General features: G+C 41.2%; 1 protein-coding gene across 2 annotated transcripts in view; it reads right to left on the bottom strand.

The window, feature by feature from the left end:
* OTC (ornithine transcarbamylase) overlaps positions 1–27228 on the bottom strand; it is a 31631-nt gene that overhangs the window by 4060 nt on the left and 343 nt on the right. Inside the window, exons 2-9 of one of the 2 annotated variants that reach the window (XM_052794790.1) lie at positions 26308–26372; positions 22965–23108; positions 22297–22378; positions 14492–14579; positions 8097–8250; positions 1032–1154; positions 296–349; positions 35–184 (exon numbers count right to left, since the gene is read on the bottom strand). In XM_052794790.1, coding sequence (XP_052650750.1) covers positions 35–184; positions 296–349; positions 1032–1154; positions 8097–8250; positions 14492–14579; positions 22297–22378; positions 22965–23108; positions 26308–26372 — 860 coding nt within the window. The remainder of the gene's footprint in view (positions 1–34; positions 185–295; positions 350–1031; positions 1155–8096; positions 8251–14491; positions 14580–22296; positions 22379–22964; positions 23109–26307; positions 26373–27228) is intronic. The other variant, XM_052794791.1, reaches the window with a different exon arrangement.

Here is a 27228-nt window from a genome sequence, read left to right as displayed (position 1 = left end):
AAGCATCAACAAAAACTTAAATCTCAGTTTTTACCTGCATTGTAATCTGATAACCTTGAAATGCCTTTAGTCTTTCTTTCTTTTCCTCTTCTTGTCCCATACTTATCCATGTATCTGTAACTAAGACATTGGCACCGTCTGCAGCTTCCAAAGGATCTGTTGTGAGAAGTAACTTGGTACCATACTAATGTGAATAAAATAAGGAAGATCAGGAAGACAAGGAATTTCAACTTCGTTTATAACAAAAATAAACTCTGTTCAAACTATTCTACTAGGCTATTTCTTAGGGTCCTACCTCTTTGGAGTACTGTTCAGTTATTTTAGTTATTCTGCGGTCTGGTTCAAAGCCCTGCCAAAAGAGATGATAGGTAACATATCATGGGACATATATAAGAGCTTTACTGATTATTAACACTGGTTAGAAAAATAATACTGAACCATTTGCCATGGGAAGAAGAATGTCTTTCAAAACCGTAAAACCTGAGGAAATTATGTTGATTTTGTTGTAAGTTTATTTTGGAGATAAACTGGTGGGAAGTGTTCTGATAAGGTAAGAAAAATGTATTTCAATAGTTACAGAATGAAATGCCTATACATAATTTAATTTTTTGTTCTAAACTGATTCTTTGTTTTATATGTTATGTTGTATTATAATGCAGCATTCTAAAAAGCTGCATCACTAATCTGAACCAACCAAGATGCAACACTTCCACCAATCTGAAACAACTTTAAAATTGGGGGGGGGGGGGCATTGGATGACTTTGTAACACTTTCTCAAATTGAATTATTATCCTCCATGATTTATACTGCAGTCATGAATTCCCCTCAGTCCTTCTGAAGTTGGACTCAGTAGAATTACTCCTGCTTTGCATCAAAATAACAGAATCAGGATTCTGAACATTGCTTCTGAAGGCTGGCGCTCAAGATACATGCAAGCACCACTACCTGAGGCCCTTGGGAAGTATCCAAGTGGCTGAGACAAGAATGGGCAAAGTTTGCCTTCCTTACTCTGTGCGCATGGCTTGCTTTACCTTGGGAGTCGCAATACGCAGGTGCATTCCCAGCTTTGCAGCACTCATCATGATGGAGTGGAGGATGTTGTTTCCGTCCCCAATCCAGGTGACAGTGAGCCCATTGAGCCCACCATAGTGCTCCTGCCAAATGAATCAGACAGCCCTGGGGTTATGTTCCAAGCGAGCTGAGCAAGTTGATGCCCTAGGTAGGAGGAATTGATCAGATGGGTCTGGTGCAAAGAAGGCTGGCTACCTTCAAATGCTAGCTGCATGAAACCATACATTTAATTGAACTACCTGCAGCTACAAGATGGTCAGGGAGGGAAAGCCCTGTGTCATACATGAAGACCCAAGTGCTGCAGCTTTCTGCAGTGAAGGACACATTGACACGTATGCCATATGGTGAGGCCCAGGCTGAGAGACACAGCACTGGACACACAGCAATTTTAGCACCAAAGCCGTACAGCCATGGGTTGGTGCTCATATATATCAGTGAATGGTAGAAATTCTTAATTTAGAGGCAGTCCTAATGCCTAGGATAGCAATCCTTCCAGCTTTCCCCCAGATTGTGAAAATATCCCTATTCATGTTTGCTCTGGTTGGCTCTACACTGTGTTCCCTGCGGCCATGGCAGCGGCCATGCCCTTAGAGTGCATTTTAACTGTCACAGCTGTACAGGACAACAAAGAGCAATACTTTGAAAGCAGCTGTGCCACTCATGGCCTGCAGGGTTTGCTCTCCCTTGCACAGCGAGAGTGCAGTGATTTTTTTACCAGAACTGGAATCAGCATTACAGTGTTAACTGTAGCTTTGCCTGATGGCGCTTACAGTCTGTACATGTGCAGCTACTCTGGCCCTCAGCCACCAACAGATAAGGCCTAAAGAGGAACAAGAGTAACAGGAGTTTCATATTTCCAGAGCAGGACAATTTGAGATCTTTTAGCAAGCCTTGTTTTAAATATGCATGTTTATAGTTACTTAAGTTGATACCAGAAAGTTTGTAAAGACATAACCAAATACTTCTGTATATGCCTGCTCTGTACAACTCCACCTCATGACTCAAAAGACTAAAGACACGATGGAGACTCTTTTATTCTTAGTTCAAAACTGGGCCATGCTACAATTGCATTGTAGTAGCTGGAAGCCAGACAGTGTTTCAACACTTTGTGTGACATGATTCAATGCTTGTCAGAGAGGATAAGCATCCACACTGTAGAGCCGTACTAACTGGCAACCTTGCAGGCAGTCGCAGCAAAGATGCCAAAAGACCGAACAGGAAAAGGGCTGGGACCCTCCTCTCCCGGCAGCAGCTTCTCCTAAACAAATAGCTGTGAAGTTGTTCCAGAACAAAGTTATTGGCATTTCTGCCAGCGACCACAATTTTGAGTCAAAAATAGTAGCACTTGAAATATTGAATGACATTAAAATGCTGTTGAAATCTAAACCTAATAAAGTCCTAGGCTGCCTACAGTTTAAGGGCTAAAACTATGTTATTGTAAAACTATCGCTTTTTCACTTGAAGTTTGTTAGCAGCAGGCTCATTGGCAGAGGTTTGATGCAAGGGCATTTACAGATCAAATCAGGACTTTGTGTACATGTAAGTTATTTCAGTATAACAGCTCTGCAGGTCTCTAAGGATCTTTCAAAGTTCTTCCACATCTCCTAGCAATGGTGCTCCTAGGAGAAGACCAAACTAAAGCATTTATTTAAGGGGTTGTTTGCAGCTAGGGCTTAGTGATAGCTGAGACACAAACCCACAGCCAGGAGCAAATGAGACAGCTCTGAGTTCTTTTGATTTTACTGTTTAAAAATAGGCATCGCAGCCTGTAATGCTCAAAGCACTGACTAGTGAGTCACAAATATACTGCTATGTTAAATAACTTCCACCTTATTACCAGCTGCTACTCTGCATTAAAAGCAGCACAGTGCATACTAAATAGTTTTCTCTGTTTTCCCAAGCTACTAGCTGTTACAGATAAAATACAAAGTACTGGAGATGTCTGTATAATGACCCTCAATATGCACTGCAAATTGCAAAGCCACATCTGCAGTGACTACTGTATAGAGTGGACATAGCTGAGCTAATCTTAATGAAGACATTTAGCTAATGGAAGAAGTCATAGACAAGGCAGAATCAAGCTGTGTGTGTGCTAGTGGAGCCTATTTTATATCCTGTGTTAAGCTTTATGCTGCCACTGGTACACTGCTGCTGTAACTCAAACCTCTTCATCTAAAGCCAGTCACTACGACTGTGACTGTACTGCTTATACACATCCATCCTCAGACTCCAAGAAAGATGAGATTATTGTGTTGGTCAGAACCAGAAAGCTTTGAGGCAATATGAAAGCTACTGTATATGAGACATACATATTTTTTTCCTGTTTTATAGTATATGCTTATACAACTGCACAGAGAAAATCCTGCTAAAAGTGTTTTGCCACGATGGTAACACTCTAGGTTAAACCAGCACCTTTACAATACATGCTAATGGCCTGAGCCTCTGAAGATATTTTTCACCTTACATCCCTCCCCAATTTTTCCAAACTCTGTTATATTGATGTAGGCTTTTTACCTGCTTGGGTGTTCTGCAGTTTCGCTTTACATTTAGAACCTGACTTCAAAATATTTACACTCCTAGTAAAGCCATACAAAAAATAACATATTTAGAAAGTCTAGAGCCCTTCTCCCTTATGAATGCCTCTTTGGCAAACTAGTAATTGCTGCTGTAGTGCCACAAAACTTGGCTTTGCTATTCTCATGAAAAATCCCTGCTAAATAATTAATGTCAACTTTACAGTCAACTTTCTCATGCTCATGCTGCTTTTACAATGTTTCATTCTGTTCTTATCCATGGTTGCAGTGTATCAGCGTATCAAACCCTGGGAAAAAATAAGCATGCTCAGTGATTTAGTACTGTTGTATGTTTAGAGAAGACTGGTTTAACTAATTAGGGACATTCGTGTCTGCCTCTGCCTGGACTTGCTTCCAGCTGGGCTGAATCTCTGACACCATTATAGATTACTTCTGAAATGTTTGACCACAACAGTCATAACAGCCCTCAATTAAAACAAGCTTTTGAATAATGAATCAATAATCTGTCAAAATTTAAAAAGGAAAGCATGGGACTAGTCAAAGCTTTAGCCCTTTGGGAGGCAGTGCAATCCAGTAAATGAGAAACTGGGCAAACTTGGATCTACCAGCTCTCAGACTGAGCTGAAGGCAGATGCCGGGCCAGTTATGTTTCTTACTCCCTCATTGTTTTTTGTCATGGCTATTGAAACAGTATATTCTAGAAGATCAGTCCAGATCTTAGTTGGGATTTCTAACTGTTAGAATGATGATGATGATGAATTTGAAGACTATAATAATTTGAGCTCTTTGGGTCACATATTGAGGAGAAGTTGAGAATATATGGCAGCCCTCTTCAAGCTAGGCAATGCTGTAATTTGTTACACTATTTAAAAAGGAATCATTGATGTATTTCTTATGCCAACCATTTCTTTCTGAAAAAGAAATTTCCCTTCAGACCAGTGACATAAAAATATAGTGGCATATGGATCCACTCTAATTACCAGTCTGGCCACCCTGCAGTCAGCTACAAGTTAGCTGATTTGGCCAGTGACATTAATATCAATTGAATCAATGTCAGTACCCGGTTTGTCCCCAGGATACAAATTGTATGATGCTGTCCTCCAGCCAAGCTTCTCAGAGCAGAAGTTGTGAGCCACAGTTTCTGCCCAGGAGACTGAGAGGCACCGGGTGGACTCAGCAAGTGGCTGTTACGCGCCTTCAGCACAGACGGAGAAGTGGCTCTGCGTGTGCACAGTACCAGCACACAAACTCAGTCTTTAAAGGCCAAATCCCCAAACCCTCAAAATCAGGTTGCATAACGTTTACAACCGTTTCTAGTGGGTTGTAACTGAAGCGCAAACTCAGCTCAACCCAACTTTTAAGAAAGAGGGTGGCATGTATGCTAAGAAAAACATCCCTCTTGGGATAATAGAGGGCATTAATCCTGACCACAGTATTAAAGGGCAGAGCCAGCTTAGATGTCAAACATGCAAGGGGCTCCAGGCTGCTCAGGAAGAAGGCACTGGGCAAGAAGATGTTGAACTGGAAGAATCTCACCCCAGTGTTCATGACAGGAGCACACTTCGTGATCTGACAAGAACACCGTGAATACAGAATGAGAACTGACAGCCCTGAAAATAAACCAGATGCATTGTTTGCAGAATGCAACAGACTGTGCTAAAATAACCACACTAAAATGCACCTGTGGAAAAGGAATCAGAAGCCATAAGCAAGAAGACATTCTGACAAAACAAACCAGGAAATTAGGTAGTTTCAGACCAACAAGAAAGTGCTCGAAGAGGATTCAAGAAGGCACATGACAAAATTAATACGATTTGGAAAATGGAAGAATAAAAATGTGCTAAGCCTGAAGAGGACCAGAGTGCATGCAGTGCTCCACTGGTAAATGCAGCAGGAGAAAAAAGAAGAGAAAAAAAAAGTACAGCAGGGAGGAGCAGATCCAGGCATGAAAATATTTACAGATATAAGGAAGAGACATTTTTAAAGAGAAATAAGCTGCACAAAATCTGTAGTTACATTTAAATATAACGCCTGTGCCACTATTGTAGTTTGCATGTATGTATAAATCAAATAAATTGCCTTTGCATTGCAGGAAAGCAGTCCAAATGTTATATATGAACTTTCAACTCATTTAAAGAATTGGTGGTACTATTCAACATCCCTATATTAATCTTCTTGCAGGCAGTACTCGGATAACATCTTTTTACCCTGCCAAAAATCCCAGAAGTTTGATTGTGGTAACAGCTAGACCCTGTGGCTCACACTTCTTCAAGTGTTCATCCTACTTCCGTGATCTGGTAAAGTTCATTATATGATTAAAATGCCATTTTATTACATGCTACTGGCTGTAAGACCAGTCTTCTCCACCTCAGTGTACAGTGCAGAGAGGAAAAAAGGCAGCAGACGGGCAGGTCAGAAAGGGAAAGAGCAGGCAGTGCCAACACCCACAGTGCGCTGCAGAGAGCTCCCCCCTGCCTGCCTCTCCCTTCTGGGTAAGAAAGCAAGAAAGGAAAGTGGGTCAGAAACCAGTGGTGCGGCATGCCCTTGGCAAAGCAGGGTGGCCACCCAGCTGCCCTCTAAAGACCTCCTGACAAACTCTGGGCGAAGGAACATGCTGAAAAGCCTGGGGGAGAGATGGGCACAGTGGGAGGAAACAGTGCTCTGCTTATCAGGCTGACTGGGAAAGTGCTGCAAATTTTAAAAAGCTTCCATGGCTGTCCAAAAGCTGAGCCATTCACTGAGATCTCTGTAAGTGCTCACTTTGTCATGATACCTCTCCACGTCAAATGTTTCTCATGTTTGAGCAGCAACTGTTTATGGTCCTGTTTCCTCATCATGTAAAATGGGCGAGGACGCTCTTTCCAAAGACGTCCTGTCCAGTGCTTGATGCAACAAGGGCACCCACCCGCTGTTGCTGCTGCCCTAGGTATTCAAACCAAGGAAAAGTCCAGCCTTCTACCATGGCTGCCCTATACGAGGAGACAATGGAGGAGGAGCAGAGGATGATCAACAGGGCAGGTACTCATTCTGCTGATCTCCATAAGTTTCCCCCTAAGACGAGTGGAGAAAGAGATGCATTTCTAGAGGGCGATGGAGATGCTCAGCGGTCTCTCTTCATTGACTGGAAATTGGTGCTGTAGTCAGTGTCCTGGAAAAAACCAGGTTTAGGGGCAGAGATACCAACAGTCATGTAGACTATGAGTCACAGATTAATCCTGAAGCCTGTTATTCACAAGTGATAAAATGCTAATAAATAAGGTCTTTGCAAGATAGAACCCCCTGCAAAACACAACCATAAGTTCCACCTGGTTTACAGTTGCACACAGTGTTTAAATGAAATTATGACATTTAACGACTGATGGCATTCTCATTACAGCTTACTGTCTTATGTAATTTGAACAGTTCATTGAAGCTGGTTCAATGTGATCTCACAATGTACCTTATCCTGAGGTATGTGAAACATTTTAGTCTCAAGTTCACCAATTTTTGCTGGTCTTTTCACTTTAAGTATCAAAAATTTTATGGAAAATACTAATCAAAGTAAGGAAGAAGTAATTTTCACTAAACATATGAGTCTTTCAGTATTTAAAATTTAAGGCATGAATAATTTAATATTACTCTCACTGGATCTTTTTCCATATACTGAATGTCCCACAGCAGTCTTTGACAGCTGAGAAACACAGCTGAATGAATCAGGAAATTATTCTGCCCTCCCTTTTTCAAGCAGTGTGATTTTTATTCATTCAGAAAGTAAACAAGGTCAGAGGAGTTCATCGTAGTTGTCAACCAGCACTGCAGTATAATAATCTTTTTTATAAGCCAGTTCCTCAATTGATTGTAAAACAGCATAGTCCTTCTGTTCACAGATAAACATCTGGTATTCTATGTGTAAAACATTATCCTGCTGTCAAATCAACTATTTCATTAGATTAAACTACAAAATATGATCTTTTTTAACTATTCTTTGATGTGAGCAAAGTTTAAATAGGTTTAAGTGCCCGAACACTAGGCGTTTGCACTGCTAGCATTAACTGGCTTTTCAAAACAAACTCATTCAACCGATTTCCTAATATATGAATAGTCTTCCTTTTAAACTGTTCACAGGTTATGGAGGAATCAAGAGTGAACTACTGAGTTCTTTTAAGTCAGTGGAAAAACTTCCACTGGCTTTGGTTGAGCCAACATCTCACCTTTATCTTAATATGTAAAGCCCCCTGCACATGTTTTTAATTGCAGCCTAATTCCAATGAAGTACTTAATTTTATGCTTAACTTCAGTCCCACTACAGCTGATAGGACTAGGTAATTGTTTTAAATTAAACAGGTCCTTAATTACATTGCTGGATGAAGATCTCTTTAAATAATAAGTGCCATATAATTACCACTTAGAAAAACCTAGGAATAAGTGGTTTTGAACCTGACATCCCCAAATACTTACCAAGACCAAGACTTAGCAAAAAAAATTGTTATTAAACAGGGATTATATTGTTACCTGAAGAGTTAGGTAATCAGCTAAAATCTGGAGAGGATGGTATAAATCGGACAATCCATTGATTATTGGGATTGTGGCTTCTTTCGTCATTAGGTCCAGATCGTTATGCTTATAAACTCGAGCCAAGATTGCATTTGTCATGCTGGACAGCACCCTGGAGGATGGCAGAAAATATCCAAGTCAAACATAATAAATACATCCCTGTTGCACTCTTCAGCGTGCAACACATAAATATTAATGAGAAGTGGTAACGAATCAATTTTTTTCAGCTATCTGAATAATTTATCATGCCTGCATAGCACACTTAAATGCAGATATTTTACAAGCTGCTAATAAGTAAGAAGTTTTAGTTATTAACAAACTATAGTAAGTAAATGAAAACTGCTGCTGTATTTTATGTTTTTTTCTCTTTAGCGTTTGATTGTAGCTACAGAAGTAACATCAATAAATGTTAAGGTATCTGAACTAAGATAAGAGATGGTTTAACACTGTAACATTTGAAGAATTTGATAACTTCAGAAGAGATAAGGTATAAGATTTCTGGAGTCTTTTAGCAAAGAACAAATGTAGCATTGACTGAATATCACAGTGTCCCTGTATGGTAGCCTGGACTTTGTGAGGATTAGGAATACAGATCTGTCTTAGATTACCACAATTATTTACTGATCTTAATGAACACAGAACAGGAGGCCAACACCACCAACCTGTTCTTCCTCCTACCTACACATCTGCCTATTGACACACATGGTATCAGCATTAAAGTAATGCTCAAATTTGAAACTCAGTATACGGATAGGGGCATGCAGGAGTCACTGCACCACTCTGGCCTTAGCCTCATTTGCCAAAGTGTGAAAGACTCAGAGATTAGCATAGTAGATTAGCATAGTATATTGGTATGCTCTGAATTCTTTAGATAAATTAAAGAGGGACTGGAACTCTGCATTTCTCTGCATTTCTGTGTTTTAATCAGGCCCTGAAGCCTGACTTTGAAGTAGCATTTTGTGTGTTTTTATGTTATCTCTAATAGGACTTTAAAACAAAACAAGGAAGAGACTGAATAGAAGAGTATGAAAAATTCTTGCACTATCTATCTTCCTGATTAGCCACGAAGAATTCTGGTATCTCCTCTTGTGGCTATTAATGCCATGGACTTTACACAGACAAATTTCTTGATGAAGTCAGTAACAAATATTTTCTATTGACACCAGACATTCCTCACACAAGCAAAACTCTTATAAAATGTTCCAAGATTCCCTGTAGAGCTCTCTCTGAAGAAAAGACTGCTGGTAGCAGCTACAAGTAAAAAGAAGCAACTGAACAAGGTATTTACTGATTGCAAAGTATTCGAACAGTTGCTGTTTGTGCCATTATTTCTTCTTAGCTCACGAGTTTCTTTTTCTGTGTGTGTGTGTTTATTCTAGCTTGAAGCATGTGACTGCGGAAAACCTGTTCTGTTCTGAACTAGTCATCAGGGATGGGATGCATGGTCCCTTTCGTTAGCCATCTAACAGGTGTCCACCCGAAACAAGACATAGCCAGTCCCACCAGTCAAGGAAAAGAAGCAATCATACTGGGAAATTGCCTATTTTTCTCAGACTTTTTTTTAGGATGTCAGGACAGCTGATTCCTACCTGACTTGACTGATAAAGAATTTAAAGAAGATGGTTCCTTTAGAGGGTATGCCATTAGAGGAAATTCAGTCATAATCAATTACCAACTAGTGAAAACTGCTGGATTTTCTTCCTTTTTCTATTGAAAGTAGATACTAGACTTACTAGACACTTACCAGCAAGACACCAGACAGTCCTTCTGCCAGCATTTCTAGATGTCATATCTTATAGTAGGAAACCCAGGTGGAAACTGGGTTTGTGCTTTGTGAAATCAAAACCAAATTGAACTCAAAAAAAAAAAAAAAATAGACCTCATCTGAGGAGATGAAGTCTCCTGTAATCAAGTCAATTTAAAGGAAACCATGTAAGGCTGGGATTGCATAGGAAAAAAGACCTGGCTAGGTAAGAGTAGTAAAGAAGTTTTGGAAGGTGAGGGGGAGTAAGCACAGGCTCATCAGGTGACTTTCCATTTAAGGTTCCTATGTTATCACTAACTATAAGGTCTTTTTCTCTTTTCAGTCTTTTTGCAAGGCTGTGAGCCTACAAATTTCAAAATCCCAGAGCTTGGAAATACATGAGTGTATTGGAATGCTGCATATCTCTCTTTTCAAAATAATTTTTATTTCTACAGAAAAAAGCTGGAAATTTTTACTCAAGTGTATCCTCTGAGGAATCCGAATTTAAATACAAATAAAAGTATGCCTTTTTGGTGTGGCTGATCTCTGAATTTGAAAATGAGGCACTTGCATATATTTTGGGTAGAATATTGCTATCCAAGGTAGTTTTGGTTTTGTTTTGAAAATATATACCCATTCAAAAGGTTTAAATTTCTGACAATACTACTTCATTGTCACTCATAGTCTTACAGGAGCTTATGGTGGATGTGTTCTCGGTAAGCGGTGAGAAGTAAACCTGTTCCCCATAGACGCAGAGATTCATCCCCTAATAATGCCAGTGGACTGGTAAAATCATCCTATGAGTTCTTCAGTGCTGTCACTGAACCTTATGGCCACTGAGCTATAGTGGTGTACAATGGAACTGCTCCACAGTGGAAAATACAGATACAGTACTTATATTTCATTTCACGTAATATATCAGACATGCTAAACAGCACTGAAAGGCTTAGAGCTCCTTAATGGGTGGTAACTTTTTGCTACTGTGTCAGCGTAAATGTAAATGTCTTGTGAAGCATGGAAGAACTGTATTACGAGCAGGTAATAAGTCACTAAAAATATGTTCACAGCAGAAATGCTTTCAACCTTTACCTGCAGCAATTCTAATAAAACCTGGGACTTACATAGAATTGTGCCCCTTTTGCTTTAAGTCTCAATCCTAAGTGCTTCTAAGGCCTTCAGAGCCCTAGACATATGGCTGTAAATATTTGAAATACCCTCTGGGTCTACTACAGGCATTCTTTTTTATTCTTACATTAACTGAATGAGGTTGGCATGTTACCCTTCATTCACAAGAAATGCCAAGAAATTAACACTCAGGTTGTTCTTTTGGGTAAACCGCTCAGCCTTGATAATGCAAAGTCAATAATAATTCTGCTAATGAGATCAGGAGTGAAGCAGAGCACATGGGGCTCTGTAATGACTTGGGAAAGCCCTCACTCCACTGTAGCAGGCAAGTGCTGTGACTCAGCAGAGGAGCAAAATACCCAGGTCAGAGTCCTAAATAGGTACTTGTCCTGGAAGAGCAAGCAGTGACAGAGAAACGAGGGGCTGAAGGCTTGCATGGGAAGTAGGTATTGTGGGAGCTTTCTCCACAGAATGCGGAGTCCTCCAGAATGGCTGGAAGATTTGCTTGCTTCTACTTTTTGCCTTATTTCTTGTAGCTTACTGTCTTTCTTTTTCCCATTTGCTTGTGCAAACAAAGGTCATTCGAGGGACTGTGAACCAGAGATTTAATGGCCCTTTATTATCCCATTTGGGAAGAAGAAGAAATGAAAACTGGACTATAAAAGCATGTCCATTTGTGTATCAGAACATACCTGGATTTGCTGCAGGAATGGCAGAGAGCCTCTGGATGACAGTTCTGCATGTCTGGTGGGATGGTGCTTGGAGAGGTTATTGCAGGGGAGCACCATGTAAGGGCCCTGATCGCATCCTTCCCCTTTCCTGGAGGTTTGGCTGCTGGGGCTCAGAACCAACTTTGCAATAGCACAGCTGAGGGCTACCCCTCATCACTCTGATGTCGGGGGGAGAGGAGGCTCCCAGACAGCACTGTGAGGAGCCTCCATCAGGGCCAGCCCCCTTCTCTTGGGAGTCACATCTCTTGCTGCTTTGTAACCATGTCCATGCTGATCCTGACCTGGACCCCCCGCTGTAGGCTGATGTCCCAGCCTGGCCTTGGCTCACACCCATCCCCACAGAGGTGCCCGATGCCCTGGGATGTGGCTGCCCCCAGCTGCCTCCCAGATGCCCTGCTCCCTGGCTGGGTGCAGGGGAATGGGTGCTGGCTGACGAGGCCCTGCCCCGCCTGACCCAGGGGTAGCTTCTGGCACCCGAGCCTCCCCAGTCTCCAAGGAGCCACCAGCCCACATGGCACTCTGACGTACTGCTCTGAAGACTCTCACCATTTGTCCTTCCCTTCCCATTCACAAGTGCCGCAGTGCAATTTCACATTGGCCCTGGTAAATCAACCCTTCTTTTGGCTTCACCTGCAATCCTTCCACCTCATTTTGCCTTGGAGCCTGAAGCCACTGCTTCCCAAATGTGACACCTCTGCACTTTTTCATTCATTCCCCACTGCTCTGGTGCGTCCCATCCCTTCCCAATTTCAGTTCCTTTAAGCTGATGTAAACAGCTGCTCTTTGTCTTTCCAGCCTGGCGTGTTGGTAGCCCTGCTCACCATGTCAGGTTCTGTCCTTTCAGCCCCAGTCTCTCAGCACCAGCCTCCCATCTCCCTCCTACTGTGCCCTCTGTCAGCATCCTCTCCTCCTCTCCCTGCTCAGCTGAGAGGCTCTCTGCTTACAACAGTCCAGTGAGAATGGAAGAAAAGGCAAGACGCTTGGGGAATAATACTTATTCACATCAGCATCGGGGATTTACCTTTGACAGGTTTCGCATTCACCTTTAATATGACATAGTGAGTTATGTATATTTGACTCGAAAAATCCTCCATCTCTCATGCCAGTAGAGTTGTAGCACAGATGCATGTGCTTTGAAGCATTTAAATAGCACACTTTGATGAAGCTATAGCTGTCCTGCTTAAAACTGGGGCTATGTCTCATGATGTATGAAGAATTTCTTTTGAGAGGATGTATTTGAATCCCATGACAGTGTACGAGCACTGCTGAACTGGACACAGTGGCCACTGGACATAGTGGCCTAATATACCTCAGACTTGACTGTTAAGCCTCAGATTAATCTGTTCCCTTTGTAGGCCCACAAGTTTACATGATTTTTGAATCTTTTAAACTTGTAGTTACTAAAACAAGGCAGTGGGATGCACTTTTGTTGAAACATCTAAACACTATCGTTGCAGCTTACTTGGATACTGGCAGAGTTATATATCTAGCAGGGAGTGAGAGCTAAGTACTTTCAAGCCTCAAGAGACTGAAATTTTGACTTTCTACTATCAACACTCATATGTCTTACACTTCAGTAGTTAAAAGCATGAAAGGAAAATCTAAAATGTTCAAATGTTTGGTCTTTTTCTTACATTTTTCTTGGATTTCATCACAGACAGAACAGCAACATAGTTCTCAAACAATCCCACTGACAGTGAAAACTGTAGTATACAGCAGAGGCAATGGAACCTCAGCTGGCCGATTGCCTATTTTGAATTGAGCCTGAAAAGCTTGACACTGCATCTTTCACCAGAACGAAAAGGACCTTTCAGACACTAGTAACCTTCCAACAGCTGAGCCTGACTGAATCGACCTCAGGCTGCAAAAGGGCTGCCTAGAAAGCAGCAAAATACTGAGCTGGGATGAGTCTTTAATACATGGAGTGCTGCGAAAAACAGCAAGAGCACCTGCAAAAGATAACCTCATGTTCTGCCTACTTTCTGCAACATCAGAGGGAATCCACTGGAGAAAAACCTTGAGCTCAGTTCTTCCCTGCCATGGCAATGGGGATAGGCTGCTAGCTACCCATCCCTGCATGCATGGGACTGAGCATGATTAAGATCTTCCAAGGGTGCCAGTAAGAGAATAATGCCATAGTCCAGCCCCCACAGCAGTCCTAACAGTGGGTACAGCTGTGGAGGAGGGCATATGAAATCAGAAACTGGCTGCAAAGTGTTGGTCAAGTTTGGCGCTGCTGAAATAGGGGGATCAGAGTGGCCTTCAGTGCCACCCTGTCACTGCAGGTAGACTAAGGCCCACCAGCAGCTGGCCTAACTAAGACAAAAAAAGTCTTTGCTTTTGGTTTTGCTTTTTGATTTGCCAGTCAGCTGTACTCCTAGCTCCATGAGGAGCAACAGAACCAGAAGGTTCTAGTCTTGTTTGAATGTATGTGCTGTCATCAGTGGAGCTATACTACTACTGAGGTTCATAAAACGTTTCCGTTTGTGTGACTGTCCCCCTCCTTAACACTATATATGCCAAATTTGATAAAAATATTTCTCATTGCAGACATTTTGGAGAGCTAGAGTGGATGAAATGATGGTGTACTGAACTACAGATTCTGTGAGCTGATTTGTAAATATTTAAGAAATTTGGAGTGCCTTCTGACATTTTCCAGAAAGAAAATATTAGCTTCCAAAATTCTGTAAGACAGGTTGCAGCCTGATCAACTACCAAACACATAGTGATCAATCAAGTGACATTTTACCAACCTTGCTGTATCTGTGAGACTCTCATTAGTGCCCAGATGTATGTCTTGTGTGGTAAGGAAGGAAGGATGTCCTCCAAGGAGAGCAAATCCTACAGTGAGGACAAATAAAAAAAGAAAGCAAGCACCAGCACCTCATATTTACAGCCAAGATTCAAAATCTTCTTCATGTAAGATAATTGCAGTAATAAAAGTAAAACTCAGCAGGGCATCCAAATGTTTCAAACACATAAAGTCTGACACACAAGACACAAATAAATGTATTTTGGAATAAAACCACCCAAATGTGATGCTTTGCCGAAATCCTTAGGCATGAGTTCTGATCTGTGTTCACAGGAACAGTCATTCAAGCTGCAAGGCTACATATTGCCAAAAGCATCACTGTGGCTCCTTGTTAAGAGCTAGGTAATCCATTCATCAGGCTGAATTTCCGCTTCAAGGGACTTAGCATCCTATAAGGCCCGTTTGAGTCACTAGGTATAACTCCACATCCTTGCAGGAAGCTTCAAGTATAGTCATTCAGATAGAAAACCCTAAGTCTTCTCATACACCGTAACAAACTTGACCTTGGTCACAAATGACCAAGTGCCTTAAAAATTATAATGGGACAGAGAGAAAAGGAAAGATCTCAGGCACTGCTAGCATCCCTCCACACTGCAATAGTTAAGAATTTACAAGGTGAGCCAAGGAACTGGATGGATTAGGTCTGAAGAATGAAATCCATTCCTGAACAGGAAACCATAGAAAGATCTGAGCATCATTTAAGAACATAAAACATTTTGGGGAACTTAAAAGGTGTCTGGACAGTATTTTAGATACATGCTAATGGCAACTCTCAAGTTCTGTCCTGCCTTATTTTTGTTGCACCACCACTAGAAAGCTACCACAAGCAACCAGCTGACACAGACAGGGAGGAAAACAGCTTTTTTCATCAACACTTGAGTCTCTCTGCCTTTGCCTGGTTCAAGCCTAAAGCCTCCCTCCATTGAATCTCAGTGTAAAGTCTGTCATGGCCACGTATTGGGAGGATGGGACCTGAGGGGGGCTGTTTTATGAACTGCCACAAATGGTTTAGCATAAACCTAGCATAGGACACAGGGTCCTACAACTGGGGATGTACAAAGTGTAGGATTTGAACTGGGCTATAGGTAGCACTGTAAGGCATTTTCTGTGCACTGGGGAAGATTTTCTGCATAAGAACAACTCCCTTCTAGTAGAGAAATTGTCAGGGAGATCTTGCCCTCTCACTAATATGAAGGAAATTTCCAGAGAATCTTGGTGTGGACAAACCAACCTTGTTGAGACAACACTGCGGGGAGTGAGCCTTTGGCTGTGACAAAAATCTAGAAGCAAGCCCATCTTATTTTTATTGCCAGAAAGAGAAAGGCTGCATACAGCACAGAAAAGCAGAGACCCCCCCCTTCTCTATCAAACTGTGGAGGTGCTAATAAATTTCGTGCTGTTAAAAAAAAAAAAAAGGAGGAAAAAAAAAGAGGAAAGAAAGAAAAAAAAAAAGATAAAAAGGTTAAAAGCTGCTTCGCCTGGTTGTAGCCATTAGATGGCACTGCAGACATCTCCAGGACTGCAGCTTCAACATGATGTTTGTACAGGCCTGTCAAAGATTTTAAAAGTTGATCCCACAGCTACTCTTCAAAAAAAGATTAAACCACGAGTGAACACTGAAACCTTTCACAGATAAAACCAAGCAACTAGGTTCAGGTGGCAGGCCTCAGCTGCACAACTGGGCTCCTAACACAGAGAAGCACTTATTAACTTCCATCCCATGCAGGCAGCAGGGTTGAGGTGAGGTCTTCCACTTTGCGTCAGTTCAGCTACTCTCTAGATTTTAAAATGCAATAGATAAAAATAATACTGCAAAATCATTCCCTTTTGACTGCCTCAATTTCCTTAAAAGTCAGATTAAAAATAATGATGCTCCAGACCCTACCTGAAGGGCAAATCTCTGCTCTGTCCAGCCAGTGTATACTCATTTTATTGAATGGGCCTGATTCTACTTTCCCTTTGTCATCATTAAGGATTGCTCCAAATCCCAACAAGATTAGAGTCAGACACAGCAAACCTTTAAGAATGAAGCATCACTCATTCTACTGTTACTTTTTGCTGTTAGAAAAGCACTATACATTTGCTGGTTGCTTTGCCCTCCTTTCTTGGTTATTCAGAAGCATTTTTGTATTAAGGCAGGAAAAATGTTTAGGTTTCCTCAAATACTTTCACCTCCTCTCTGCAGCTCAGACACAAACACTGTATGTACGGGAATGTGTATGCCAACTGTTGCCTAGACATTACAGCCTATCTATTCAATGACATGTCATTTGTAGTAACTTTTCCTGTCCAGCTTCTTGTGGCTAATTTCAAAGTCATATACAATTATGTCAGTGATTTATCCCTGCACGTTCCACACAATACAATAGCTCTGCATTTTAGGTTTCTAAATGCATACACTTTGGTAGATGTTTCACAGTCCAGGCAGGCTCCCATGGACATGTTCTGTTTTCTATAAATGATGTCCAGGTAGAAAAAGAGGAATCTGGCCATTTATTCAGAATTGCCAGACGTCAGGCAGCCCAGTCAGAGCTACCACCTGGAGTCTGTGTACATAGCAGAGTCCTAATGTGTTGGGCTTTCTGCTCATGAACTGGCCATCTGTGCAGGGCCTGGGAACATATTTCCATCCAAAACTTTCCATCTGGAAATACAGAAGCTCTGTGCTCTACCTTTGTATATAGCTGCAGAGACAGAATCTTTTCTTCAGATTCTTTCCTCCGGACTACTAGTAGAAAGAAAAAAAAAGATGACTTTTGAAGATATGCAGGCACCAATTCGGCAAATAAGCACACACGGGAGTGCTGTGTTAAACTGGAAGATCTAATCCTCTTTGTTGTCACAAGCTAGTCATATCCAAAGCCACATGCTAACTGTTTACATGAATCTTGGTGTCATCAACAAACTGTATTAAATGTTCATACTGCAGAGCCAGAATAGATTATTATCTCCTGTCCACACTTCTCACTACTGTTAGTTTTCAAAAATGGACAGTTTTATGCCTCAGGCTGTGGCACACTATTGAGGCCACTTATGCAAACTCTTTCACGTAGGACACGAGTGCTGGTGGTTGTACAGACATAGGTTAGACCTCCATTCCAGCCTGTCCCTGCTACATTGGGTAAGTAAGTGGGCCAAAGTGAATCCTGTGGTTCACATCTTGGATACATGGTTGCGGGGCTGCCCTGCCGACACCAGGAGACATACACAGCCATCTTCTCAAACTCAAGGGAAGGATCCTTTTTTATGTTTCAAGACATCTGGATTTGGATTTGTTAGTTTCCTCACTGCCTGCCATAGAAAGTATTTTTCAGTTTAGACTGAAAACAAAAAACTCTTCTAGGCAGCAATTACAAGAATATTCCTAAAGTAGAAGCCTAAAAACTCATAAGCAGTTTTTTAAAGATACCCCTCTAAACAGAAAGTAAGCTAAAAGAATACTCTTGCCCTCCCTGTAACGTGGCCAAGCTAAATAATACTAGCCATTCCAACAAAATCCAGACCCTGTACTCCTGCCATGTAATACCATCCCCACTATATTGGAATATATGAAGTGATGCAATTTTTGTGACAGTATGTAGTAGTCTTCAGGCATGGACATCATATTTCTCTCACCTCGCTGTGTAAGAGGAGTGAGTTGGGAGTAATTCCACTAAAGCCAGTGGCAGTGAACCCCTGTAAAGCTGTTAAGACCTTGTATATTCCAGTGCACAACAAAAGAAGGTATACAGAGCTTTTCTGCCTGTATTGTTTCCTCTCCATTTTTACCCTGTGACATATTGTCTGCATTCAGCATCTCTGAAATGGTTGGATTTAATGACTTGTTCACTAAAATGTAACTGAAGCTGTATATTTTAAAAGCAACAGTGACAATCAGAATATTTTACACCAAAGCTATAACAAAACCAGGGCATTCACCTTTATGCCATGCCTGAGGATGTTTATTTTACAAGCAATATATGACCATGTGGAATACCTTTGTTTTCAAAAAGTACACAAGATTTTATGCAGAATGGGTATGGGACTCTGACTGCAAACAGATGACATTTTCCAGTATAATAGCAGAGATGTCACATTTTCCAATATAATAGCCAGTGATCGCAATAAATCTAGTAGGCTCCACAAAACTGGTTTTGCTTTGCCAATACCCTATGGAAGTTACTTGTAGTTCTTCATTAAACTTACTTACAACACCACTACTACTCTTAGAAATGGTAAAATAATACAGGTTTCAGAAATATGCATTAGGGCAAGATTATATTTATTCAAGAGAGTAAAGGAGCAATGAATTATACCACAAGGAGCTGTACATTATTCAGTACAGTTGCAATGTCATCAGAATAAAACAGTTTAGAGGCATAGTATGTTGGAAAAGCCACAAATATCAACTGTTCTCTTACAATGCATTATAAATTAATGTTTTGATAATCTTTGATTGATCCTGGAGACTGGGAGAAGTGCTCAAAGACTGGAGGAAAGCAAATGTCACTCCTGTCTTCAAGAAGAGCAAGAAGGAGGACCCAGAGAATTACAAGCTGGTCATCTTCACCTCGATTCCTGGAAAGGCAATGGAGCAGCTAATCTGGACACCGTTTCCAAGCAGATTAAGGACAAGAAAATCATCAGGAGTAGTCAACGTGGCTTCACCGAGGGGAAGTCATGCTTGACCAACTTGATAAACTTCTGTGATGAAATGACTGGCCTGGTAGATGAGGGGAGAGCAGTGGGTATTGTCTACCTGGACTTCATTACGGCCCTTGACACTGTCTCCTGTAAGAGCCTCATAGACAAGCTGTTGATTGTCGGACTGGATGAGCAGACAGTGAGGTGGGTTAAGAACTGGCTGAACAGCCAGGCCCACAGGGTGGTGATCAGTGGCACAAAGTCTATTTGGAGGCCAGTGACTAGCGGTGTACCCTAGGAGTCCAGTCCTGTTTAACATCTTCATTAATGATCTGGATGATGGGGCAGAGTGTGCTCTCAGCAAGTTTGCTGATGACATAAAACTGGGAGGAGTGGCTGATACGCTAGAAGGTTGTGTTGCCATCCAGAGGGACCTTGACAGGCTGGAGAAATGGGCTGACAGGAACCCCATCAACTTCAGCAAGGAGAAGTGCAAAGTCCTGCACCTGAAGAAGAACAACCCCATGCACCAGTACATGATGGGGGCCACCCAGCTGGGAAGCAGCGTGGCAGAAAAGGACCTGGGGGTCCTGATAGACACCAAGTTGAACATCAGCCAGCAGTGTGCCTTACCGGCAAAGCTGGCAAATGGTATCCTGGGCTGCACTAGACAAAGTATTGCCAGCAGGTGGAGGGAGGTGATCCTTTATTCAGCACTGGTGAAGGCATACCTGGAGTGTCCAGTTCTGAGCTCCTCAGTATGAGAGAGACATGGATATATTGGAGAGAGTCAGTATGTCTATGTTAACAAAGGGCCATGAAGATGACTAAGGGACTGGAGCATCTTTCATATAAGGAAAGGCTGAGAGAGCTGGGACTGCATAGCCTAGAGAAGAGAAGGCTCAGAGGGAATCTTACTAATGTATATAAATACCTGAAGGGAGGGTGCAGGGAGGATGGAGCCAGGTGCTTTTCAGTGGTTCAATGGGCACAAGCTGCAACACGGGAGGCTCCCTCTGAACATCAGGAAACACTTTTTTACTGAAACAGTGATTGAGCACTGGCATAGGTTGCCCCAGAAGGTTGTGGAGTCTCTGTCCTTGGAGCTATTCAAAGCCTTCTGGACACGGTTCTGCGCAACTGGCTCTAGATGACCCTGCTTGAGCAGGGGGGTTGGACCAGATGACCTCCAGAAGTCCCTTCCAACCTCAACCATTCTGTGATTCTGTTTGTTTATTTTTCAGTAATGGTGTTCTTTAAAGGCATAGGGACAGCAGGACTTCTGAAAAGACTTCTGTGGTGTTAATATAAGGCAACAATCTCCCAGACACTGCACAAGCAGATTTTGTAATCGGTGCTTTTCAACTCTCTACTTCTTTATAATGAAACCCACTGATTTTCATCTAGTTGTTCCTGAGAGTTGCAAAGTTTGTTTAGATTAATCTCATCACCAGAACCTTGTCCCACAAGTGACCTCTTCCAAGATATTGAAGGTGCAACTCGTGGGAAATGCTATTTGAGATGACTCAGGTATTTTATAAATAAACACTCCAACCCACTTCAATGTCCACTTTCACTGAACATTAGAAAATTGGTATTCAATTAGCTTATTTAGCTAAAAGGAACACATGTGACCCCACATCTGTTTTGAGTTAGAAAATCTGCAGGAGAAATCATGTATATTAAAAAGCAGCTGAAATGTATAGAGTTTCCATGGACAGAAAAAATTTGAGTCTGCCTTTGAAACAAAGTCTTAGGTTTAGGGTACTTAAGACCAATTAACTGAAGGTGTGAAGTTAATGCACAGAAGTTAAACTGCACTAAACTCCCTTGTGGAAGCTCTCACTCAGAAATAAATTGGGTTTATTTCACTGGAGCTTAATCCCTCTTGGATGAATTTATGTGCATTAACTCCCATCCTTAAGTTAATTCATTTGAACTTTTCCTGAGCTGCCCCCTTCCATAAGCCTTCAATAGCCAAGGACTAAATAGTGCTTCCCTCTAAATAGAGAAACATGAAGGATAAACAGATTCAGAGAATTTGTCATTATCTGCCTATGTACCAGTATGGCAGGCAACTAGAAACTGGACTAAAAACTCTGGAATTAAAAGGTGGGTGGTCTTCATAGAGAAGGAATGCACAAGAGAAACCCATTCATAAGTCCTGCTTATCTGGAGAAAACAGAAAGCAACAAGAAGTCTGCATAAAGAGCAGGATCAGCAGGTAAATGGCTGTGCCAGAGGATACAAAGGCAAATTCAGAAATGCTGGCAGTTAACATATCTGCTTCTTCCTTCCATTATTTTTACCTTATCCCTTACACATCGTAAAGAAATGTGAATGCTCAACAAGTTTCCTGTCCCTTCACTAGGGATAAGTCAGCCTAAGGGATGCTGGGTCAGCTTCAGTGTGGGAAGGGCAAGCTTCTCCTTCCTTGATGCATCACCAATTCATAGTTATTCCTTGCTAACATGCAAGCACATGAATGATTTATTTCCGCTGACTTCAGAAAAACTACCATGTAAATAAAGATATGTATGTGTTTCAGTGTTTGCAGGACTGTATCCTAAAAGAATAATGTTCCAGTGCCTGATCTTATTAGGCTAATACCCTGAAGTCTCTCCATGAAGTTATCTTCCCCTGTAGGTAATCACGTTATTTTTTTTCCCTAATTTATATCAAGGCATTACTATGATTCCCAGCCTAAACACATACTCTGAAATGTGACAACAGTAATGCATAATACATTAGAAAAATACTTATTAGAGCTTGCACAGAATTAAATTTGTGACACTTACTAAAATAGATGTTACGAAATGTGCATCTTGCCAGTACAACTAGGAGCTTACACCAGAAATGCTTACTTCTGCCTGTTACTTTATTTCTGATCTATCATGTTTTGGAATGATCTGGCAAAATTTCAGTGACTAAAGCGATGTGCTTGTGACATTAATATGCAAGGTGAAACACAATTAGCTACCATTCTTTTCCTATTTTTGCTTTCAAACTTTAGGTTTCTCCTGAGTAGAAATTGCTAAATACAAAATTACGCAGCGTTATTCAGTACATACTCACAGTATACAACTTCATATAAAATCTAACTGTGCCATTGCTCAGACCTACCTGTTTCTGCAGATAATCTTGTTCTTGTGCTTCTCTTCTCAAAAATCATGGCCAGAGATTTTCCTTGCATCAAAGGCAAATACTGGAACATGAAAATTGAAGGCATTTCAATTTTATAGTCACTATACACTGTACAGTGTGAAATACTTCTTTTACATTTTAATTCAGCACTAGAAAAGTTACACAGGTGTTTTCTTAACCATAGCTTTGTTCTCCTGCAGTTCAAGGAATTTATTAGCAGTGGAAAGGTTAAAGGGAAAGAAGTAATTCTAAGGGCAAAAAGCAACTGCACTTTGGCACTGAATTTGAGCTAGTATTAAGGAGAACTCTGATACTAATTTAATCCCATGCAGGGAAGTGTCTTCCATTTCCTGCATTTAGTGCTGCATGTACACCATGTGTCGATGGATGGGGTTAGCTGACAACAGGGAGTTAGCTGTGCAAAGGTGTTTAACTTTCTCACTTGCAAAGTCCTCTGAAGTATTTAGAGACTATCTCTGAACACTTTACAGGAAGGCTTTTTGATTTGTAGCCCATGATTTACAGTATTTAAGAGCTCAGGTGATGTTGTTTAGGACAAGACAGCTGAACGGCTCATTCCCAATATTCTTCAGAACAGTATTTATTTCAATATCTGAGTGACCTAAATGACAGTTAGAGCATTTTACCTCTCCTTTGTGCTTTATCCTTTGTTTCAAATCTGAGGCCATCCACAGCAAATACTTCAGCTCATCTGCTGTGTAGTTCTGTGGAGTAATGAGGTCACGACCTTTCAGATGAACATTCATCTGAGCTGGTGGCCCATACCTGTGTCAAAAGAGTAAAAAATATACACTTTTTGTCATTCAACGCTAAATTGTACTGAAATCTCTCCCACTTCCTTCATTTGACCCAGCTGGATCAGCTTGATGGACCGTGTTAATTACTTTAAATAACTTTTACTGTCAGACAGACACAACATGCCACTATGTACTATATCAATCACCACTGTAACAGTGTCTCAAATTGTATTATAAACTGTACATTAGATGTAGTTTCTCTCACCTTCTGATATGCATACGACTTGCCTGCATGCTGCCTAATCAAATAAACCCAAATGCATAAAGCCATTCAGGGCTTGGTGAAATGGCTTACGCGTAGACCTCAAAGCTGCCCTTTGGGGGCACAGAATACGAGGAACGGATGGCGGTGTTCTTCTTCCCTCCTTTGTGCTTTGTGGATGAGTAGACACTTGCCATGCTTCACCCCCACCGATACAAATGGTGGCATTTCTATAAATGTGTATGAAATCTCTTGATTACGCTGCGGAAAAGGGTAAAAAACCCCAACAAAATAGCCATGTGCTCTGGTCCTTCTGGTACCACACAAGAGATGTTCTGGGCATGTGCAGCTTATTTATTCAGTGTATTCTGGCCTCCAGCCAGATTTACGACTTCAGAGTCACATGAAATTGGATGTTGATAATCACCCACAGAAGTTATATGATCAAATTTCCCCTAGCTTAGATGAAGTGTCTTAATGAAAGTCACACACAAGCCTGTGTTTCCACAGAGAAAGGAAGGGCTTAATAAGGGAGAGTGGCAGCTTAGCCTCGTCTCTGACACCGTACCTACAGCGCTCCTTAGCACAACACAGCCTGCACTGTACTCTTGCTAAGGTTTGGATGGGTACAAGCTAAACATGTCTTTTTAATTAAATGCAGCGGTTTTAGACTGATCTGATGAAATGGAGACCAAAGCAATGCAAACAAATGGAATGAGTGCAGCTTCTGCTTTTGTATTCCCAAGTAGGCTTCCCTCTAGCTCACTTTTGAGGCCAGGCTCCATTACAGCACCTGCGAATAGCCAAGCCCTGGAGCCCACAGCTAGGAAAATTCAGGGCAAAACCCCAGAATTTCTGTTCATTCTTCTGTTAATTCCAATGAATAAAAGCCCTGGTAATGGATTGGCCTATTATGGCTTCTAAAGATTTTGGAGTTCTATTAGTTAAATCTGGAAGAAAAGACTTTTTCTGCAGAATTTTGTGTCACAGGCTCCAACTGAAACTGGAGGAAGAAAGCAGCTCTTAAGGGAATGGTACCACACATTATTACTGTCCGTTTGATATCACAGTACAAACTGCACAACTTTTCAAATCATGTAGCAGAATTTTTTCTTTAACTGAAGATATCGAAATACTGTGTGTTTTCCTTCTGGACACCTTAAAAGTGCTTTAGATACACATTATACCACCGCCATTACTAAGTAGACTTTTTTCACAGTGAAAAGGATTATGTGTAACAGTGGAAACATGGAGAATGTATGAAGAAGTAGCCCATGCAGATGCTCTACAGATTAATATTGCTGGAACGCAGCATATGCCATCATATATCAGGGCAATGTGTTCCAGAGATTATGCAGACTGCCAGAGGATCCACCACTAAGCTAAGCCAAAGCACCACAAAGATGCCCATCAATGTGCACCATCAGAGTCCAGTCTCTGCACAAGCCCCCAAACTGCAGAAGGGCTGGACTTTTCTGTAGTACCACACAGATAAAGGAGTGGATTTCTTGTTTTCTAAGTTTAGAGTAATGTTGCCCATCTATTTTCCTGGAGAGTCTCTGAAAATTGATTCTTAAGTGAAATACAGTCTGAACTGTATGTGTGAGTTAAGTGATAAATATTTGTAGCAGTACCATTTAAAATAATAATGCACATCTCCAAGCCATAAAGACTAACCTTCATAGCATTGCAATGATTAGTAAAATAAAGTTACATATTTTGCTATAAGTGTTATCCTTCTGTCCCCATGCTTGCCTCCAACCTGAGTTAAACAACCTAGAAACAGTTTGGAAACATTCAAATGCCCCATTTTTTAATTTGAAGTGGGTGTTACAGAGCTAGCAAAATTATTTCCTGCACTTCTACATTAAACTACTGCAGAATAGAGTATACCTGACATTATAAGAAAGGCTGGGCATTCATAGGTCAGGCAGCTTCCACCATAGCATGAAAAACAGCCTACCAAGTTAAGCTACTGAAATCCAGCCTTGAATACCGAGGCTCTTTTAGTTGATATTCAAGGGATTGGCTCTAACTTCAATGTGTATATTCTGAAGGAAATTAGTATCCTAACTGTGACGTTTTTATTATTATCATTTTTCAGAACAGGGATTAGCTACTCTATCCAGTTTGGGGGAACAAAAAAATACTTGTCCTGTTTTAAAATCTATGCAATTGCTTGCTGTTTCTCACTCTACTCTCCTTTGCTGCATTGTTTCCAGAGCAGCTTTGGTGCTGCTCCTTGAGTTTCTAATTGCAGCCTACAGTTCCTTCCAGGGAGTAAGAGATTGTCTAATCTCAACCTGCCAAGCAAAAACTTCTGTTCATTGGTCTTGTTTTACCACTCAGCATGATTGAGAATTGGACTGAGAAATATCCACCTCTAATTTCTGCACTGCTAGATAGTGAAGCACTAAAATTGGTTACCCAGAGAGGATTTGGAATTACCATCCTTGGAGATTTTCAAGACGTGGCTAAGCAAAGACATAGCTGACCTCATATGCTGTTGTCAGGCTACAAGCAGAAAGTTGGACTAGAGGTCTGCTCCTGACCTCTATGTTCCCATGATCATTCTGTTTTATTGCTATGACCTCCAAGAAACCTGTTCCCTTCCCTGTTGTCCACATCCTCTGAAAGAGAGGCAGAAGTGGACAAATAAATTCCAGAGAAGGATCATGAGACAACATACCAAAGTTAAAATGTAACAGGCAGAATTGCATGGTCAAGCAGTTGGCTTATTCCTTTTTGAGCAAGGACAGCAATTGCTTTGGACCATTAGCACAGACTGATAGATATTAGGTTATCCTGCAGTATCAACCACAGTGTGCTTAACTTGTAATGCTTATAGACAGTGGTGATAGCTTACGCCAACATTATGATATAATGTTAAAAAAACCCCTAAAAATAACAAACATTATGTTGGAAGCTTAACAAATTGGGTGACTCTATTGGAAAACCAGCTTTACTGCAGTTGTTTTCCAAACTTGCTTTTTTATCATCTAGCAGAGGAAGTTGCCAGCAGTGAAAACCCAAAATCCATAAAAAAATTATCACCACTTTAAAACTGTAGCAAATAAATCACAGAACTTGGATAAATATTTGTTTTTCATCTGATGTAATGTAGAAATGATAAATAAAAATTACTTATTGCATATTAGGATTCTTGTGAATGTGAAATTCCCATATATTGTCTTCTAGCACTAATAATTTGTTACATAACACTGTTAATGCTATTCTTATTGACGCCGACATAAAAACATAGGAAGATGTGGAATTAAGTTTCAAGTCTAATTTTAACCTGATTCTGGAGATGTGACAAGCATGAGAAGAGGAAATGGCCTCAAGTTGCAGCAAGGGAGGTTTAGGTTGGATATTGGGAAAAATTTCTTTACTGAGAGGATTGTCAGACATTGGAACAGGCTGCCCAGGGAGGTGGTTGAGTCACCATCCCTGGAGGTATTCAAAAAGCATGTAAACAAGGTACTCCAGAACATGGTTTAGTGGGCATGGATGATGGTTGGACTCGATGATCTTGAAGGTCTTTTCCAACCGAAACGATTCTATGAGAAGCAGCTTACTGAAACACTGCCATACAGGTACAAAGGCACGGGGCACAGACACGTCTATGCGGCTGAAGAAAGAACCCAAAGCCAGGTCATGGAGCCAGGTCTACCCCGTTAACTTCGAACCTCATATCACGTCATGCTTTTCCTGCACACCTCCAGTGTATATAGAGACAAAAAAATACCGAAGTAGAGATTCACCTTGCAGCTTCAAGGAGACAATTTCCCCCCTGGTACTAGCCATGATAATTGTCTAAATGCATAAGAATTTCCTGTACTTTATTCAGATAGTTATTTATTGATTACAGTACCTGCAGCGTACACTGAC

This window comes from Harpia harpyja, chromosome 8, assembly GCF_026419915.1.
Source record: "Harpia harpyja isolate bHarHar1 chromosome 8, bHarHar1 primary haplotype, whole genome shotgun sequence".
NCBI lineage: Eukaryota > Metazoa > Chordata > Aves > Accipitriformes > Accipitridae > Harpia > Harpia harpyja.
The sequence above is the reverse complement of the archived record's forward strand: the minus strand, read 5'-3'. Positions and strand labels throughout refer to the sequence as shown.